Here is a 19,910-nt window from a genome sequence, read left to right on the forward strand (position 1 = left end):
ATTGCCTGTTATTGCTGATATACCTTACAATGTTCGGAATTATGAGTAAAATGGGCGATTTATGACTTGTAATGTGCATTGGTTTTATGAACTGCCTTTAAAACGTTCTATTGATTTGCCAGGTGACATTAATATTTTAACAGATGCGCTTGTTATTGTGCGATACGAAACTATTTCTTTTAGATTAAACCCGTAGAGCTTATGAGTTAATTCATTACACCCTAAAGCAATCAATAACTTCATCAAGAACATCATCTACCTCCTTTATCAAAGGCACACACTTAATAAATAAAAAATGAAATAAGATAGTTATTGATGGAAATCAATACAAGAATTTTTTAAACACTTTGTAATTAAACCATCCAGAGATCAAGTTCATCGCTTATTCACAAAGCTACAATGCAGAATTTGTATTGAATATAATTGCACGATAAGCTAAAAGGGGTGGAATTTCTACAGAAAAACTTCTAAACGAGGATATATAAAAGTAACTAAATAACAACGTCTCATTTCAACGGTGTTTTTTAAACTGAAATAATAAAACTAGATGGTGAATATAATACAAAAAAGTTTCAGTTTAAACTTGAAAGTGCTAAACATTATGGGATTATATGCATACGGCAATAGTTCCATATTTTTGAAAGTGCGAGCTTACACTTTATATTTTATCTTGTTAGTGTTGACCACCATATTAATAATCATTAAAATTTTAACGTCCAAAAACTCAAATGACTTGGAAACGAACGTCATGTTAACGTATGTAACTGATTGTGTTTCGTTCTTTTTTAAACTCCTACCATTTCTTCAGAATAGTGAGAAAATAAAACAGTGTATTAATTTTTTCGGACAGAAAAATTTTACACCAAAAACCCATCACCAAAGAAAAATTATAGAAGAGTGTATTTGGGTATGCCGCAGAAATTCCATTGTTTATTTTACTGGGGTTTTGTTGGCAATTATTGGTTGGAATTTCCCTGTGCTGTTCGTTAAAGGACGAAAGCTTCCGCTACGCTTGTGGTTACCATATGACCCCTTATCTACCACCGTGAACTACTACTTTACTTTGGTTTATATTGCTGCAGGTAAAGCAAAATAATGTAATGTGTGTCAGAACTGACGTTTCCGTTTATAGCAACTGTATATGTTGGTTACTCTGGGACAATTATGGACACACTCATTGGTGGTTTGGCGTATCATGCGACGGCTCAGTTAAAGATTCTGAAATATAATTTAAAACATCTTGACAAGCATTTAGAGCATAAATTAAACAAAAGTAAGTTCTCTTGTACCAACAAATACCTGGAAAGTTGTATCAATCATCACAAGAACATTTTATGGTAAATATAAAATTAATTACTACGTTGATGCGAAAAGGAAATTTTGATACAGTTTTTATGTATGTATAAACTTTGATATTTTTTTCTCAATAAATTTGTAGGTTTATAGACGAATACGAAGAATGTTTCTCTTGGAGCATATTCTGTCAGTTTGCTGGAAGCATGTTTGCTGTATGTTTTTGCTACATCAGTCTAACTCTCGTTAGTTAAAATGTTATTTCTATTTAAATTCTTTATCATTGAAACTTTTGCTAGGTTCCATTAAACAGTGTAGAAGCCATCACATATTTTGTGCTGATATTTAACCTTAGTTTTCAAATATTATTTTACTGCCACTATGGAACACTGCTGTATGAGGAGGTAAGGAAAAACATTAGTCAACTGGTAAATATATTTCAGACACGTTATATTTTGTGATTTTAGAATAATGACTTAATAAACGCAATTTATATGGGCCCGTGGTACAAATACGATGTTGAAATTCGAAAAAATCTACTTATCATAATGGAACGTTCTAAACGGCCAGTGCTTATTACTGCTGGAAAGGTGGTAGATGTTACAGTCCGAACATTCGTATCGGTAAGTATTTTGCAGTGTCGTAGTTTCTCAAATTAATATTTTTTTTTAGGTTTTGAAAACAAGTTATTCATTGATTGCTGTTTTCAACAATTACAACTAAAAACTATTATTCAAATGTGATGATTACTTTCCTTATTTGTCGCATGTAATGTAGCAGCTACTTATTATTTGTCACAATGCCATTTAATATATTTATCAATAAATGTTACGAAGTACTAGATAATAAACATATTTTTTTAACCCGCCCAACTAAGTGTGTTCTACTCAGTCGTAAACTTAATTTACATTAAACGATCTTTAACGTGGAGAGAAATAAAGTTCCAGCAACATTGGATGATCTAGCATTAACATCAACATAAGCAAAACAACAAAAAAGGGGTATCTAAACATAAGAAAATATAAAAGTTTTCCTAATCGCTTGCCAAGATTTCTCTCAAGACAAGGATTAAAAGCTATGCATTTTAAGCATTTTTTAACTTATTTCGTTATCAGTTCGTTATGGTATAGTTTCATAACGTGTTTTTTTTTTCTGATTTGAGCTACAACGAAAAAAAGCTTACCCCTGTGCTTCTGACAGATTATTATTCATTTCTTGCCTCACGGTATCGATGCGTTCTGACACTTGAAAAATTCAGTAATCCTGCAAAATTCTTAGTATTTTCTATCGCAGGATACTCTAAAACGGATTCAGTGTGTCCTTATTAATTAACGCTAGAAAATTTAGAACAATTGTGGTGATTTGTATACGAATGGTGTTTCTGTGCCGTCGAAACAACTTTAACTGATTTGACCGGACACAATTTCTTCGTGTTCGATAAGAAATTAATGTATTTTTCATAATTCTTTATAGCTTTGAAATTTATGGGTTAATTCGTTACATAATTAATTGACCAGAATCGATAATTTCATCCAAATTTTCATGTAACACTTTGATCAAACGCACTCTCTTTAATGAATAAGAAATGAAATAATGTAGTTATTGATGCCAACCAATACAAGAAAATTTTCATCACTTTGTAATTAAACGTTTAACAAGTGAGGTTCATAGCATATTCACAAAGTCTTGATGTAAAATATAAAATTAATTTAATTGGGCGTTAAAGTAAAAAAAATAAAAGGGGGTATATAAGAGCAATTGAATGATGACTTTTTACTTTAGTCCTGTTTTTCGTTCTATGAAATAATAAGCCACCATGGCGAATATAATGGAAAAAAGTTTTAGCTTAAACCTGAAAGTTCTAAACATTATGGGACTATATTCATATGACAAGAGTTCCATCTTTTTTAAAATACGAGCTTACACATTATATTTTGTCTTGTTAGTGTTGACCACAACGTTAATAATTGTTAAAATTGTAAAGGAAGAAAGCTCAAATAACTTGGAAACGAATCTCATGTTAACATATGTCGCCGATTGTACTTCGTTCTTTTTTAAGCTTCTGCCATTTCTTCAAAATAGTGAGAAAATTAAAGGGTGTATCAATTTTTTCGGACAGAAAAATTTTGCACCAAAAACCCACCACGAAAAGAACATTACAGATGAGTGCATCTGGATATGCCGCAGAAATTCCACCGTTTACTTTTATGGTGTCTTGTTGGTAATTCTTGGTTGGAATTTCCCTGTGTTATTTGTTAAAGGACGAAATCTTCCGTTACGTTTGTGGTTACCATATGACCCCTCGTCTGCCACTGTAAACTACTATTTTACTTTTGTCTACATCGCTACAGGTACAGAAAAATCGTGTGTATGTATTAGAACCAACGTTTCCGTTTCTAGTTACATTATATGTTAGTTATTCTGGTACATTAGTAGATACTCTGATTGGTGGTTTGGCGTATCATGCAACCGCTCAGCTAAAGATTTTAAAACATAACTTGGAGCATCTTGACCAACATCTAGAAGATAAGTTGAATAAAAGTAATGAACACATCTGGAAAGTTGTATTGACCACCACAAGAAAATTTTGTGGTAAGTAGATATAAAATGATACTTGGGCAAAACTTCTAATGTCCAAATTAGTTACTAAATTTTGGTATAGTTTTTACCGTAGCCCGTCAAAATAGCCCCGACAAAATAGCCCAGCAAAAATACAGATCTTCTGAGGTACCATTGGTACCAACCCCATTTCTACCCCCACCCGTTTCACTGTCCAATTCAATGTATATTTCGAACGGACTAAGAGTCTGTCTGTAATAAAGAGCGATACATAATTCAACGAATAATATTTTTTGGGATGTACCTTCGTACACTATTTTGACGGAATTATTTTGTCGTGAATGTATTTTATACCATAGTTTTTACATATGGCTAGATTTTGATTTTTTTGCAGGTTTATAGGCGAATACGAAGAATGCTTCTCTTGGAGTATATTCTGCCAATTTGCTGGAAGTATGTTTTCTGTATGTTTTTGCTACATCAGTCTAACTCTAGTTAGTTACAATGTTATTTTCATGTAAATCTGATGCTATTTCAATCTTCCATTAGGTTCCTTTACACAGTGTAGAAGCTTTGACATATTTTGTGCTGGTATTTAACCTTAGTTTTCAAATATTATTCTACTGCCATTATGGTACATTACTACATGAGGAGGTAAGGAAAAACATTGGCAAACTGATCAATATATCCCTGACCAGTAACTGGAAGAATTACTTTTAAAAAGTAATGCATTACAATTACTCATTATGCAGTAACAATAGTAATTCATTACAATTAGAAATTGCTTTTTTTTAAATGAATTCATTACCCATTACTTTTAAAACGTGATGAATTACTTTAACAATTACTTTTTCACTTTGAAAAATTTGATAAAGACACAATTTTAGATATTTGTTATATGGGTCCAAAGGGTCAGGAAAAAACGTGTTAGTGATTTATTTTACTGCATGTGTTACATGGACCAGAAAAATGGCTAAAGTTTGTTTGACCACAGATTTTAAATATTCTATCCCTGTTTACTCAATTATTTATTAAGATATCTTATTTCTGTAAAGCTTAATGGATTTTTTTTACACAATTTCTACTAATGTAAATAGCGAAAACCAGATAATCTCATACTCATCACAATTTTACCTCGTTGTAGTTTTTTTTGACAACAAAATTTAAAAAACGGAAAAGCAGGCTGAGTACGGTTTTTTACGCTCATTTCAACGGTGTGAAGTTTATTACAATCGGACATACACTTTTGTCAAAAACTTGGGCAGAAATTTACATGTATTTCCATATGCTGGAATATCCTTTAGCTCACCCTTAAAATGATGAAGAGCTTATATATATTATGGTTATTTGGTCTCTTAACAAATTCTGTGTTAAACTCGTTTTAGATTTTAACTCCCTACTAGGTTAATCGTCTCTTTGTGGGGACGAATCGTAAAGAAAACAAAACAATATTTTTGAGTATTTGGGTTAAAAGTAATTGTAAAAGTGACTGAATTACTCAAAAACAGTAATTCGTTAGAATTACTCATTACTTGGAGAGGAGTTGAATTACTTCCAACCACTGTTTCTGACATATTGAGTTTTATATTTTTAGAACAACTATTTAATCACGGCGATTTGTATGGGTCCATGGTATAAATACGATGTTGAAATTCGAAAAAATCTACTAATAATAATGGAACGTTCTAAACGGCCAGTGCTTATTACTGCCGGGAAAGTGGTGAATGTTACAGTCAGAACATTTGTTTCGGTGAGTTTTTGTATTCTCGTATCTATAATTTTTTCAAACTAGGAGATATTTTTTTTAGGTTTTGAAAACCAGTTATTCATTGATTGCTGTTTTCAACAGTTATAATTAGAAATGACAAAACGAATTATTGACTCTTGATAATTATTTTTCTAAGGCAAATAAAAACATATTTTTTGGCTTTTCAATGTTACATTGTCTAAAAAAATTTATACACTATGGTGGAGGGTGTTTTTACATTTTATTGGCGAAAATGTGTCCAGAAGTAAATCATAATATTACAATAATACGTAGTAGAATCTGTGCCGAAGATAGAAGATTTACTAGACCCGAAAATGCACGGTAAATCTCAGTGGAGTGGTGGAAACGAATAACTTTTTTTAACTGCTTTTAAAAACAAATATATTTATTTGACTTGTAAACAAAATTTGTTGTTGTCACAATTTTTTCGGGGGGAAATTTAATTCGACGAGAGGAGAAATTTGCGCCTACAGATTAAAAATTTGAAAATATCATAACGAAGGAATCGAAATTGAGATAAAAAAATTATAATAAATTTATGTGTTAAAGAATTACATTTTTAGTTTGCTTACATATACGATTTTACTACCAAATCTTGTTGTATATACACTAATACTGATCTACCCTACCTTGCACGCAATTATAGAAGAATAATTTTGGCAATTTCTGACATGAGGGGTGCATTTGCTGCATCACCTGTACCCAACACAATTTTTATTGATTGGTTACACGACATTAATATTTTAACAGATGCGCTTTTATTGTTCGATACGAAATTAATTTCTTTCTTTTGTAATGCGTTAGAGCTTTGAAGTTAATTCGTTACATAATTAATGAAGCAGGATCGATAGCTTCATCGAGAGTGTTATGCAATTCCTTTATCAAAAGCACACACTTTAATGAATAAAAAATGTAAAATATAGTTATTAATGGAAACGAATACAAGAATTTTGTAACCACTTTGTTATTAAACCTTTAACTGATCAAGTTTATAGCATATTCACAAAGCCATGTTGTAAAATATATATTGAATATAATTGCACGATAAGCTAAAAGGGGTGGAATTTCTTCGGAAAAAAATCTAAAAGCCGATATATAAGAGTAGGTAACTGAATAACAACCTCTCATTTCACCCGTGTTTTTCATTCTGAAGTAATAAATTGATATGGTGAATATAATACAAAAAAGTTTCGGGTTAAACTTGAAAGTGCTACACATTATGGGATTATATTCATACGGAAAAAGTTCGATATTTCTGAAAGTGCGAGCTTACACGTTATATTTTACTTTGTTAGTGTTGACCACAGTATTAATAATAGTGAAAATTTTGCTAGCAAAAAGCTCGAATAACTTGGAAGCAAACCTCATGTTCACATATGTCGCCGATTGTGGTTCGTTCTTTTTTAAGCTCCTGCCATTTCTTCGAAATAGTGACAAAATAAAAGGGTGTATCAATTTTTTCGGACAGAAAAAATTTGCACCAAAAACCTACCACGAAAGAAAAATTTTAGATGAGTGTGTCTGGGTGTGCCGCAGAAATTCCATTGTTTACTTTTACGGCGTGTTGTTGGTAAATATTGGTTGGAATTTCCCTGTTCTCTTTGTTAAAGGACGAAAGCTTCCGTTACGTTTGTGGTTACCATATGACCCCTCATCTACCATTGTGAACTACTACTTTACTTTTGTTTATATAGCTGCAGGTATGTAAAAATATTTGTATGTGTAAGAACCCACATTTCTATTTATAGCAACTATATATAATAGTTATTCTGGCACAATCATGGATCCACTGATTGGTGGTTTGGCGTATCATGCAACAGCTCAGCTAAAGGTTTTGAAAAATAACTTAGAACATCTTAACAAGCATCTAGACCATAACTTAAGCAAACGTAATGAGCATATCATAGAATTCCGTTGTGTCCATAAATACTTGGAAAGTTGTATTGACCACCACAAAAATATTTTGTGGTAAATATAAAAAACGGATGTTCTAAATTAATTACTACGTTTGGAGTCAAGAAGGAAATTTTGATTAGTTTTTTCGTATGTATATATTTTGACATCTTTTTTTTAAACAAATTTTTAGGTTTATAGACGAATACGAAGACTGTTTCTCGTGGAGCATATTCTGTCAGTTTGCTGGAAGTATGTTTGCTGTATGTTTCTGCTACATCAGTCTAACACTTGTAAGTTAAACTATTGTTGTCATGCAAATCTTATGAATTTAATTAGGTTCCACTAAACAGTCTAGAAGCTTTGACATATTTTGTGCTAGCATTTAACCTTAGTTTTCAAATATTATTTTACTGCCATTATGGTACACTACTATATGAGGAGGTAAGGAAATCCGTTAGTTAATATGTTTCAGACATGTTAAATTTTGTGTTTTTAGAATAACGATTTAAGCAACGCGATTTATATGGGACCGTGGTATAAATCGTGTTGAAATTCGAAAAAATCTGCTAATTATAATGGAACGTTCTAAACGGCCGCTGCTTATTACCGCTGGAAAGGTTGTAAATGTTACAGTTACAACATTCGTATCGGTAAGTTTCTTGTATTGCCGTAAATTTTCCAAGTTAATATTTATTTTTTAGGTTCTGAAAACAAGTTACTCGTTGATTGCTGTTTTCAATAATTATAACTAAAAATAGCATACATTTCATAATTATTTTTGTTAAGGCAAATAAAATTTAAATTATTCAAATTGTGTACACTGTGAATTACTGTAGATGTGTAATGCATTTGTCACTACCGCAATTTGTTGTTTATTCGAAAAAATGTTATGAAGTAAAAGGCAATAAAGAAATTTTTGAACCCGTTCAATAAATTGTGCTTTACTTACTTGTGAGTTTTTATTATAAAGGGTACTTGAGGCTGCGAGAAATATTTTTGCGAAATTAGTTATAGCATCATTCATCTAGTATATTCTCAAAACCACGATATTAAATATAAAATGGATTTAATTGGCCTTTCACCTAAAAAAAAATAAATGCGAATACATAAAAGGAACTGAAAAGTTTTTTCATACCATGAACTAGAGCTCTGTGCTTGTTAATAAACGTAAAATTTATTCAGTAACTAAGTTCAAAATATCGCACAAATTTGAAATTCTTAGGAGTATCTACCATTAAGTTGGACAGTTGTCCATACCTGCTATTGTAAACTTTTCCAAAGTCAAAATTCTAGGCTCATCACCACAATTCGAAGAATTGAATTGGGTCAAAAGCTTTTGATAACAAATGAAAAAATGAGCAACAACTGTGAACACACATTTTTTGAAAAATTCAGGAAATGGACCTGAAGATCGTCGAGATGAGGCAATTCTTAACCAAATTACGTGCAAGGGAGGATCATGGTCTGTTATCAGTTTTGTGGATAAGTTTTGTATGGTCAAAAGGTGTAAAATTGACCATTGATATTTAAGTTTTAATTAAATTTTGCTCGTTAAGTCTGTTGGTGTCTTGTTGGTAATGATAGACTGGAATTTCCCTCTGCTCTTTGTTGAACGACGAAAGCTTCCATTACGTTTGTGGTTACAATACTACCCCTCATCGGTGTGAAACAAAGATCAGATAATTTACGTTGATTTTCCAAGCAAATTATTCATAATCCAAGCATATGCACATTTTTGATGACTATAGCCCAACTTATATGTCATCAAATGTAAACATTTTTTCTGGACCCTTTCTAAAATTCAGAATCACTTGTATAAAAGGGAGACCATACTGGTGAGCAGTAGTTAAGATGTGAGCGAACAAGAGAAAAATACAATGTCCTCAGAGCAGTAATAGATAAATTTTGACAGGGTCTCCAAATAAAATCCAACATCCTAATTACTTTAGTGAAAATAAAATTGTAATGGTTTTTAAAAGTAAGTGTACGCCCAAATCCTTTATTTCTGTACCAATGGTAGAAAAATATATTACGAAACACTTTCTTACATTTAGAGGAAGTAAGTTATGTCTCTCGAATCATACAAGGTATTCAGATCAAGTTGTAACTCCAATGCATCGTTAACAGACGGAATTGTTTGAAAGATCTTCAGGTCATCAGCATAGAATGAGAAATTAGAGTGTCTAAAACAAGATGATAAATTATTTATAAATAATAAGAACAAAATAGGCCCACAATGAGAACATTGTGGCACACCTGAAAAAATAGGATAAGAAAAAAAAAACGATAATCACCAATACGAACTTGCTTAGACCTGTCACAACGATACGAAGATAACCACTCCAAAGTTTTATTGCAAAAACCGAGATTTTTCAACTAGAATATAAGCAACTTATGGTTTACCTTACTGAACGCTTTGGAAACATTGGTGTATATCCAGTCAACTTGTGCCTTATGGGGGAAGACATCATTAAGATAACTATAATACTTTAATAAATTAGTTGTTAAAGTGGACCTGCTTTTAAAGAACCCGTGTTGTTTTGGAAGAAATAATAGAAGAATTCATGCACTGAAGTTGTTCAGACACAATAAGGTTTATAATTTTAGGAATCACAAGTTCCTTACATATCCCTTTATAATTATATTTACTAAATTATGTTTGTATTTTAGACTCAGATTTGCTTCTTCATTATCAACACGATCCTGAATTCCTTTCGTATACGCTTATTGTCTTCACGTTGAACTTCGGTTAAATCCGGGAAAAAGTGACGATTTCGATTTAAATTTAATTTGTTAGTCTTCAAGTGAACATATCAAAGAATTCCACTATGTCCAGAAACACCCGAAAAATTTTACTGACCACCACATGAAAATTTTGTGGTAAATGTAAAACTATACGTAAACAAAATATTTAATGTGATAAATTAATTTGACGTTTATGCCAAAGGGACATTTTTGATACAATTTTTATGTATATGTATCACTTTCTCGAAGATGCTTAAGTAATATTCCGAATATTCCGATATGACATTTTTCCGTGTACCAAACGACATAATACCATTGAATTTTACTTCTCGAGCGTGAGACAAGAAAGTAAGCGTTTGGTTCATCGGGCGAATGAATATTTTCTTGTTTTGTCGACGTTTCAAATCCCTAGAGTAGTAAAAAATAGCCCTTCCGTTTCGACTTGTTTGTCTGTCTGTCTATCTGGCGTCTGTTGCCAGATAATTTTCGAAACTACCGTGCCGACTGGTGCCAAATTTACATGCATGTAGGAATATCGTGACATCATATCGATAATTTAGAACAATAATCGTCATTTAAATTTTATACAACATGTTCCTGCGAGTTGAGTTTGTTGTTTCCCTAGATGTTAAAATTTTTGAGCAAAAAATTAAAATTCGATCACAATATTTTGCAAATTAACTCTAAAATCTTGCAAAAGTTTTAAAGTCGTTGAAATATGGTAAATTTTTAATCAAAATTTGCTTGTTTACCTTCCCCAAAAACATTTATGACGTCATCTTATAATTTTGGGAACTATATGTACTTATATATACGCAAAATATTAAGACTCTGTATTTTAACAATTCACAAATATTATTTTTTTGACTTACGGGGATCATCATTAAAAATAATTTTTGTTAAATTAATTACTAAATAAAAGATTATTATTATGATTATCTATCTGCTGGTAAATCGACGTAAGTATTTCAGAATTTTCGCTTTCAAAAAAAAATTTGGAAACCTTTGAAAATACTTCCCCTAAGGACTGTCTAGCAAAACCAGTCTCTTCGAAAAATTATAAAACTGATTTTGTGAATTTGATTTTTTTAAGATTATTACGAAATAAACCCATACTCTGCCTGGGTACGACGCCTATGGGTCTTGTAGTAGTAGTATGACTCATTGGCCCGGTGACGCGGCGTTCATTAAAGGAAAGGCCTGGAAACGGAAGTCTCGATGGATTCCAGTAAGACCTCGATTTGGAAACATCGAGAAGGGAATACGGGTTTAAATGGAGGCCACCTTCGGGAAGGGAATTATTCAGTCAAACCACGAGTCCAGCGAGTGTTAAGAAAAACCAGTCAAATTACGCCGGAAATAGTTTGTACATAATCGCTATAGTAGTTAGTGTAATTCGTGTATAGTAGGGAATAAATTGTTGAGTTTTACCCACGCCGGATTTCAATCACCCGGACAACGTAACAATATTGATAATCTCAATCAGTTAAAATAGAGATATGTGTAGACTGTCAAAGTATAATAGGTAAAGAAGCATGTTGTGAGTATGTTCCAAGTGAATTTTTACAAACTTTTGTGATCATCAACATTTTGGCAAGGACATGTATATATATATCAATTTAAATAGTTTTAATGTAATATCAATAATAACAGTACACTATTCCCCAATTTTCGGGAAAATGAGATGAATCGCTCTCAATTTTATCAATAAAATAAATTGCTTCATTTCATTTTTTGAGTTACTCTGTATAAGCAATTCTAGAAAATATGAATGTAGATTCATAATGTGTTGTCAATTTTCAACAGGATTTATTGGGCAAAATCTGGAGATGACGGAATCAATTGAGGTAGGGAGAGACAAACGAATAAATTTGTGGTTCTACTAGCATTTTAAAACTACACGACTAAATAAACTTGAAGAGCCGTGTTTTCGTAGTGCGCTCTGCAATAGTTAAGATGATTGAAGATTCGGAATCTTGTTTCAGACACCACCTTGACCCGCTCACCAGGACGATTACGGTAAAGCGCGGCGCACCAACAGCGAGCTGCCGATAATCTGTTACCGATATTTATCAGCAGGATGCGACTGATAGCTGCCAACTGGCGCACTTGCCTCCAGTACAATTTCAAAACGTTATTAATTATTGTTTGTGTGCTATTTCGGCACGTGACAGCGGCCATAAATCCAAAACGTGGATCGTTGCGTCGATCCAGTTTAGTGAAAATATAAATAAGTTTCGGTAGTCCGCGTTAGGTAATGGTTAGAGCTACCTACATTTCCAAAAGCGCTGTCACACTCACTCGACGCGTAAAAAATCTTTGTAAAAACATTCAGGAACCAGTTATTTAACAGCGTTACATATTATGATAATAAGCACGAAATAAAGTCATATTTATAGTTGCGGCTGGTATTGTTTGCTGGGCTGAGAGGAGTTCGGTGGGTTTATGGGATTCTGGGGTTTATGCAAATGTTATTAGTTATTTCTTCATTTAGTAAAAAATGTGAGCACCTACATGCTCATTTATGATGTAGTCTGTCTATAACTTCCTTTCGTGCTAAAGAAGTTATTACATATTGTTTATGCTTTGTGTAACAATAGACAATGACATAAAGTAAAAGTTAGTGGAAAAGTGCTCAAAGGCGGACTAGCTGGGAGGAGCGCCAACTTATAACCTGTTTAAAGGCGCCAAAATTCCTTTTATAGTTGAATAGACTGAAAGAACCGAAAAAACAAATCAACTATGAAGTCGTTTATGATTTGCCAAAGATTTTGGAGTTTTAACAGGTTGTAAGTTTTCATAGCCAAACCATTTTGTCAGAGTAGAGAAAAAATCTAAAATTAATAACCCTTTCAACTTAGGACTGCTTTCTGATAAAAAAGTAGAAACATGATACCAGAACAACTAATATTTATGCATTTTGTGTTTGAATTTACATTTCAGTTTATAATAATAATAAACCAGAAAGTTAACGAGGGTGGCATAATTATAGTATGCATAGCGTTATCGACAATACAGCATCATAAATACGACTTTTCAAATGTCAGTATCGTTATTGAAATGATATTGCTTTCACATTTTTTAAACTCGGAATTTATCGAACATTAAAGCTCAAAAAATAAAATACCATCACTGTCGTCTGCATTATACGGATCAAAAGTTCATAAGGCGCAGTGACGTAAGATGCTCCCGAATACTCTGCTACATACAAGTACGTCTTCTACTTCATGTTTTATAGGAAACTGGTATACGTCTAGACCGTGGGGAATTAAATATGCTGAATTTTCACGCTGATTATGGAAACTAATTTTATTGGGACATAAATCTTCCGAATTAAAATAACAAAGCTGTTATAAAAGTCTCGGACCCCCAATACGTATTATGTAAATAGATTTTTGAACAAAGATTTCAATTTCTAGGATTAATGTAAAATTATGCAATAGTGTTTTTCTAATTCTTATTAAAATGCGCCGTATATCCTGTATACCTACTCATAAATTCTTATCCCACTGTAAATGACTTATTTTTATTGCAGATCATTAATTTATGTGACCTGTAGGTGTCCCCATAGTATGTGGTTCAATGTTAACAATTCAAGCGAGTAATCTTCAAACACGATGTAGGCCATTAATTTCACACGTCATTAATATAATTACTTTCGCTCTCGTTATTACATAAACGAATTTAGGTTAATAAAAACATTTTGTTATTCTCTCATCGACGAAATTTTAAGCACCCGACCGGCTACAAAAATGGCAACACTCGAGGCGAAAATAGAGAAAAGAGAGTGTCTGATTAATTACAAAAAGAACCAAAACACAATAAATATTTGGAAATCCATCAATTACCCGTTCGATAATTTGTAATCAGATAAAAAGAAATTCGTACGGGGCACATTAAGGTTTAATTAGGAATCTCATTAAGGTGCGCGAACGTCTAGTTCGTGGCCCCTGAAGACGTGTTCTTCGATTTTTACAAATTAGCGCGTGTATTTTTAATTGGGCTCGGTATTTGCAATTAAGCAAGCCGATGGAATCTTCCCGGTCCGGCCGTATTATAATTTTAAATAAAATTCGGTTAATTTTCGCCGCGTTATAAAAATAAATTTCGCAACTTACAACCATCGCCGCGAGCAGCGCTGCCAATCTCTTCAAAATCGCCCGATTTAACTGCCAAAAATTACTCAGATTTTTACCCGGCATTCCTCGCCAAATATTCGATTACGGGCGACCGCCGAAAGTGTAAATAAGTATTAATGCTCGGAAACACACCGCTGTCGACACCTGCCAACATTAGAACTGCTGAGTGATGAGCGAGGGCCCGCAAGACGCGGCAACCGGGCCGTTACTATTCCGGAGGAAAAACCCCGTATTTGGTGATGTATGGGTGTAATAAACTCCGCGGTTTAAGCGGCGTGACGATTTTGTCAACCGCGGCACATTAGGTGTCTGATTGATGCAGTTCCGCAAGGCTCCGTTTTCGTCCCTTCGCTCTTAACGAGATCGTCGACTTTGTAACCTAGGAGAAAATTTCACAATTTAAAAACCGTCACGGGGAACGTATTTGCGTGTAAATTTCGTATAAATCGACACAATTTAATTATGAAAATTAGTTTGTTTGGCTTTTTTATTTATCGCTTCTCATTTGACCGGGCCCGGCCGCTCGTGCATTCGTTTCCAAATTTAATTAAGTCCGGGCCAGTTAAAGTCGCCGTAAATTCCCGAAAGGTAACACAAGCTTTTGTTTTTTAATAAGATAACAGGTGAAAATTATAATAACACTTCCTACATGAATGCGCTGTAATTGAGTGAGACGCCACTGGGGGTGTAAATATCATCTAAATGTGCATTCATTTGGGCCAACAGGAGCGTAAATTATCTTTATGGGGTTTTTATAACCCCCACACCTATTCGTGGCCCTGTTTCGAATTAAGGTTTTGTTAGTTTTAACAACAATATAACCAAACTTATTGCTCGACAAAAACAGTTCGTATATTTGCAGATGTAAGTGGGCCATTAATCATTATACTTATAACAAAAAGAGGATTTGTAAGTATTTTTTGGAAACATATCTTATTTACTCCACAACATAATTTGTCGATCTTTACATTCTCTTAGATTCTTCGTCGATTTTTGTCAAATTTTAAATGTGTTAGGAATATCGTACCGATGGTAAAATGCTGACTGAAATTTATCCGATCACCCCCATCCACACTGAAATGACGTCACCTTTTGCTTAGTAAGCGCCATTTCAATTTCATAAAACAATATACTACTGTACTTGTGCTTTATGGATCCGCCTTGGTTTTGATCATTATTATTAGTTTGCTGATCAAAATTTCGAATTCCCAAGGTAGGTTGGAGCGTTGCGTGAAACAAACTGGAAATATCCTTTTTATTCAGATGATTAGATCTATCAACATGGAATTCACCACAGCTCCCTGAGTACTTGTCGAATATCCCTAGAGGCTTGTTACTTGCTAAAACTGGAAACGAATATCCACTACTACCTTAAAAAGAAAAATTCATATATCAACTGAGACGTCTTAATCGAAACAACATGAGTTCTTTTCTCACTTTCAAATTGTCTATTAACTGGAGCTATATGGGACACAAAAATAAAGTTGATGGAAAACTTTAGTCCTTGGTTTACCTTCCCTAAGCAGAGGGGTAGCATCGAGAAAAGTTTTCACTAACAAAATTTTTGGTGTTTTTATCTAAACCTTTTTTTTAGAAATCTTTAGAAATCAATTTGGATTATATCACCATTTTTACTTGTATATCCATCAAATCCTAGCTAATTTGTGAGGAAAACTATAATAATAGAGAGAAAGTCTAAGGATAAATACTCGCGTTCGCTCAGACTCGTAATTTTGAATCAGAAGCAGATAAAATCGGTTACACTGAGGCCGTTCCTAATTAGTTTTGTTTCCTAATTTACATCACTTATATATTCTCTAGCTCTAGCCTGCCACAGTTACCACATTCTGCTGAAAACTGGTATTATTTGCTTGATAATAATAACAGCCGCTGTGGTGGTCATAAATCTGACCACAGAACGTTCCGTTTGCTATTAAAAGAAAAGATCTGAGAGATATATTCAATGTTTCCAATTAGGGATTGAAAATATTGTTCTCACGGCACGGCAAACCTGGTTGACTTCAATTTCTCTAGCCGTCTCTTCTAAGCGCTTCTATATTCTGCCGACAGCAAAAATGATAGTGCCACGATGAGCAATGATTGATTGATTCCTAAAACCGCGTTTCGTGAACGATCATTGCTTGTAGATAACCGGCAAACAGAAGTTACTGAACTTCAACCGCCATAAACATGTCGAAGAGGCGGCGCGACGTGAGAGCCCGGAGTTTACCCGGAAACTACGCTTTATTTACGCAGTCGCTCGCTGCATTTTTAACGAGAAAGCTTTTTTGCTTCTGAGTAATTTGAATGTTGGAAGTGCGCTTGCATAAATTGGCGCCGCATAATTGGAACTGAGACGACGAATAAATTAGAGGTTTCTCAATCTATAGCGAAGGTGATGGTTCTAACTAACCTTTAGCTTTTTGCTTGGTACCGCCGGATGTATGGATTGCCGTTGGGTGTAGATTAGGCAGCTGCGTAATAAAAATTCATAAGCATGAGGGTACTGAGAGGTGGTACGGTGTCGAACTTATATTATTTAAATACTCGTGGAAACAATAATTCAGTGTTACGTAATGTTCAAACGTATTTAAATAAAAATTTCCTATTTCGAATTTAGATTTCACATTTAACAAATTAGGTATTAGTTAACAAGATACTTACTTGGTTTTTTGCATTTAATGTCAAATTAGAATTGCTAATTTTTACGCATTTAGAACTAGTGTCTTTATTCTGCGTGGGCAGTTATTTAAACAAATTTAAAATCACACACTCTCGAGCGCTAATTACATTACAAGGTACTTCTTGCTTCCAAATTGTCTGAAAATCCTAGTTATTTTTAAATGTCAACAAGTTGTGTTGAATAAAGTAAACAAAAAAATAAACTCTAGAAGCACGATCATCCCACATTTAGTCAGACCACCAGAATCAGATTTGTAGCCCAGCATTAAAGCGGTTAGTAAAATTAAACTAAATATAGCCTTAAAACACTGGGAAAAAACTCCCGCGAAGCCTCAAATTTTATTTAATAATAATTTCACACAGTTTTTTTGTACAAAAAATATATAAACATGAGCTGCCAAGAGCGTCAGTATTCACATATATTTAATTTGTGGTTACTAAAATTTTATCTGATACTAACCACAACTACATACCTACAGGCAAACAACTACAGATCACATCTTTGTTCCGTTTAAATTACAAAAACTGTTATTTTTATTTTCACGAGCTTTTGTCGGTTATCGCAACGTTAATATTATGTTATTCACACCTCTGGATACGCTGATGAAGTTGTAGATAATGTTCTAAATATAAAAACTACATCTTAATAAAATAATATATAACATGCATTTAGTGTAATATGAAAGCCGTTTCAGAAAGCTTGTAGTTATTATTATTTTTTTTAATTTGCCAAAAACGTGTTATTTGCTGCCACAAATTATGCTCCTTATTTGTTAAGAAAGCATGTTAATATATGGTCATCAAAAAGATGGAATTAATAATTATTAAATTCTAATGGTTGTGGGAAATTGGCCAAGACTAATTGGTTTTTAGAGGAGGAAGTGAAATAATAACTAACATTTAGTTACTATTTACAGCCGTATCAATCTAGATTCGGTTTCCTTCGAACATTTTTGGTTTTTTTCTAATAGGTCTTAAGTGGTATGAGAAAAATGCCACTTCAACTGATACACGATCACCAATAGGTTTTTTCTAGTTCATTTTAAATGCAACTGACACACAAGTCGATGAAATCGATTTTTTTTTCGCGATTTAATTAAAAAATTGCTGATCTTATCTCTAAATATGGTTCTCATATTCTGAAAATGTGTTCAATTTGCGAACACCTAAATTAATGTTGTGAACCATTTTTATTCATGCATAAACGAATCCAAGTTTTTTGAAAAAAAAACTACATAATAAGAGTCATGCAAAATTTTTAGGTGACGTCATCAAACCATTGGTGGGGATGATTAAGCAAATTTTATTCCACGATATTCCTAAAATTCATATAAAATTTCACAGCGGTGGGCAGACAGAAATTTATTTGAAAGGAAACTTTACCCCATTTTGGAAATTGTGTTTACAGAAATGTTTACAAAACTATAGCACATAATTGTATTTATAATCCTAAAATTAAAAATTGTCCTAATTTTCATTGTGTCCTGTGTATTTTTTCAGGAAGTAGGGTAAAAAATGTACTTTTTTTTAGATTTTCTATTCTGAAAACTATAATAATAATAATTTTATTTATTTTTTGAAAATACAATAGATTTTTGATTTTCGTCTTGTTAAATTACCGTCATTTTGAAACTTTGAATTGAAAATGGAACGATTAAAGGCAAACTTTCAAAAATTGGTCGAAGGTTATTTCGATAGTACTTCCCTCACCCTTGAAGTGCACCAAAACAAATTCAGATTTTTTGAAAAATTATAAAATCTGATTATGCGAATTTTATTTTTTTAATTAGAACCCTTATAATATAAAATAAAGATACGTATGTAACGTTAAAATAAACATAAAGAAGCGTGCTGTGCGTATGTTTCAAATGAGTTTTCCTTTAACAAAATTTCGTAATAGCGTCACCAACAATTTTGCAAATTTTGGATAGGTGCAATGTAATACTAATAAGTTAATGACAACAGTATTGTATTCCCAAATTTTCGGGAAAATGAAGAGAATTTTTATGACTGACCCTGTATAAGAGTTTTAAAAACTAGACTCATACTTTGCACATTTTGGATAGAATTTATTCGGAAAAATTTTGAGATTATTTTGACGTTATCAATTTTTTGAGGGGGATAAACAGAGGGATAAAGGGATATATTGTGATTTAAATTTACCATATTTACGATAACTTGAATCAATAAAATAAATTGGCTGTTTCAATAATTTGTTGAGTCACTCTGCATAAGTAATTTAAATCTAAAAACTATGAGTACCTTCATAAACCACAAGTATACAGTAATAATATTTTGCATATTTCAGAGACGAAAAAATTTGAGATGACGTCATCAATTTTATAGGAAGGGATAAACGAACAAATTTTGATTAACGATGTATCATGATTACGATAATCTTAAAATAGTTACAAGATTTCAGAGCATCGGTTATGCGGTTTCAAGGTTAAACTGCGAAATATTGTTACACAGTTTTGAATTTTTTTCAAAAAATCTGGAAGTCTAGAGTAAAAATTCGACAAGATTTACACACCACAAGTGCAGAAGTATCTTATTTTATGAAATTTAAAGAAACTTACTATGTGTTATAAATTTTGGAGATGACGTCATCCCATTGATGGTGGAGATGATTAGCCAAATTTTAGTCAGCGTTTGATCATCTACATGATATTCCTAATATACATACAAAATTTGACAACAATCGGTCCATTAGTTTCGGAGATTACGTATCCAGTATAGATGGATATAGACGCCAGACAGACAGACAGACAGACAGACAGACGCTTCAAAGACAGTAGGTTGGGCGCGAATGTATTTTTAAATCTGAA

At 32.8% G+C, this 19,910-nt stretch overlaps 2 protein-coding genes and 1 long non-coding RNA gene across 3 annotated transcripts; all 3 read left to right on the forward strand.

Moving 5' to 3' along the window:
• The first annotated feature begins 1,453 nt into the window (after positions 1-1,453).
• LOC135144271 (uncharacterized) lies at positions 1,454-1,802 on the forward strand. The gene is made up of 3 exons (XR_010283072.1): positions 1,454-1,538; positions 1,593-1,697; positions 1,761-1,802. It is a non-coding gene; the product is annotated as an uncharacterized LOC135144271 (long non-coding RNA).
• A 39-nt stretch (positions 1,803-1,841) lies between these two features.
• On the forward strand, positions 1,842-6,639 carry LOC135125348 (uncharacterized). The gene is made up of 8 exons (XM_064050893.1): positions 1,842-1,916; positions 3,278-3,644; positions 3,694-3,885; positions 3,956-4,076; positions 4,247-4,346; positions 4,402-4,506; positions 5,447-5,602; positions 6,616-6,639. Exons 1-8 carry the CDS (start codon positions 1,842-1,844, stop codon positions 6,637-6,639), a joined length of 1,140 nt encoding a protein of 379 aa, XP_063906963.1.
• Positions 6,640-6,839: 200 nt separating this feature from the next.
• On the forward strand, positions 6,840-8,066 carry LOC135125409 (odorant receptor 45b-like). The gene is made up of 6 exons (XM_064051029.1): positions 6,840-7,011; positions 7,132-7,320; positions 7,369-7,588; positions 7,707-7,806; positions 7,853-7,957; positions 8,013-8,066. Exons 1-6 carry the CDS (start codon positions 6,840-6,842, stop codon positions 8,064-8,066), a joined length of 840 nt encoding a protein of 279 aa, XP_063907099.1.
• The last annotated feature ends 11,844 nt before the right edge of the window (positions 8,067-19,910 follow it).

Source organism: Zophobas morio, unplaced genomic scaffold (assembly GCF_036711695.1).
Source record: "Zophobas morio isolate AGI-343-1 ecotype UQ-CSIRO unplaced genomic scaffold, CSIRO_AGI_Zmor_V1 ptg000002l, whole genome shotgun sequence".
NCBI lineage: Eukaryota > Metazoa > Arthropoda > Insecta > Coleoptera > Tenebrionidae > Zophobas > Zophobas morio.

Excerpts from the sequence above, each read along its gene's own strand:
- LOC135125348 (XM_064050893.1), top strand. The coding sequence starts at position 1,842 with ATGGAACGTTCTAAACGGCCAGTGCTTATTACTGCTGGAAAGGTGGTA. Across the intron at positions 3,886-3,955 it reads CACCACAAGAAAATTTTGTG|TTTTTACCGTAGCCCGTCAA; the intron begins GTAAGTAGATAT and ends ATTTTGGTATAG. Across the intron at positions 4,077-4,246 it reads GTTTCACTGTCCAATTCAAT|GTTTATAGGCGAATACGAAG; the intron begins GTATATTTCGAA and ends ATTTTTTTGCAG.
- LOC135125409 (XM_064051029.1), top strand. The coding sequence starts at position 6,840 with ATGGGATTATATTCATACGGAAAAAGTTCGATATTTCTGAAAGTGCGA. Across the intron at positions 7,012-7,131 it reads CACATATGTCGCCGATTGTG|ATGAGTGTGTCTGGGTGTGC; the intron begins GTTCGTTCTTTT and ends GAAAAATTTTAG. Across the intron at positions 7,807-7,852 it reads GCTACATCAGTCTAACACTT|GTTCCACTAAACAGTCTAGA; the intron begins GTAAGTTAAACT and ends GAATTTAATTAG.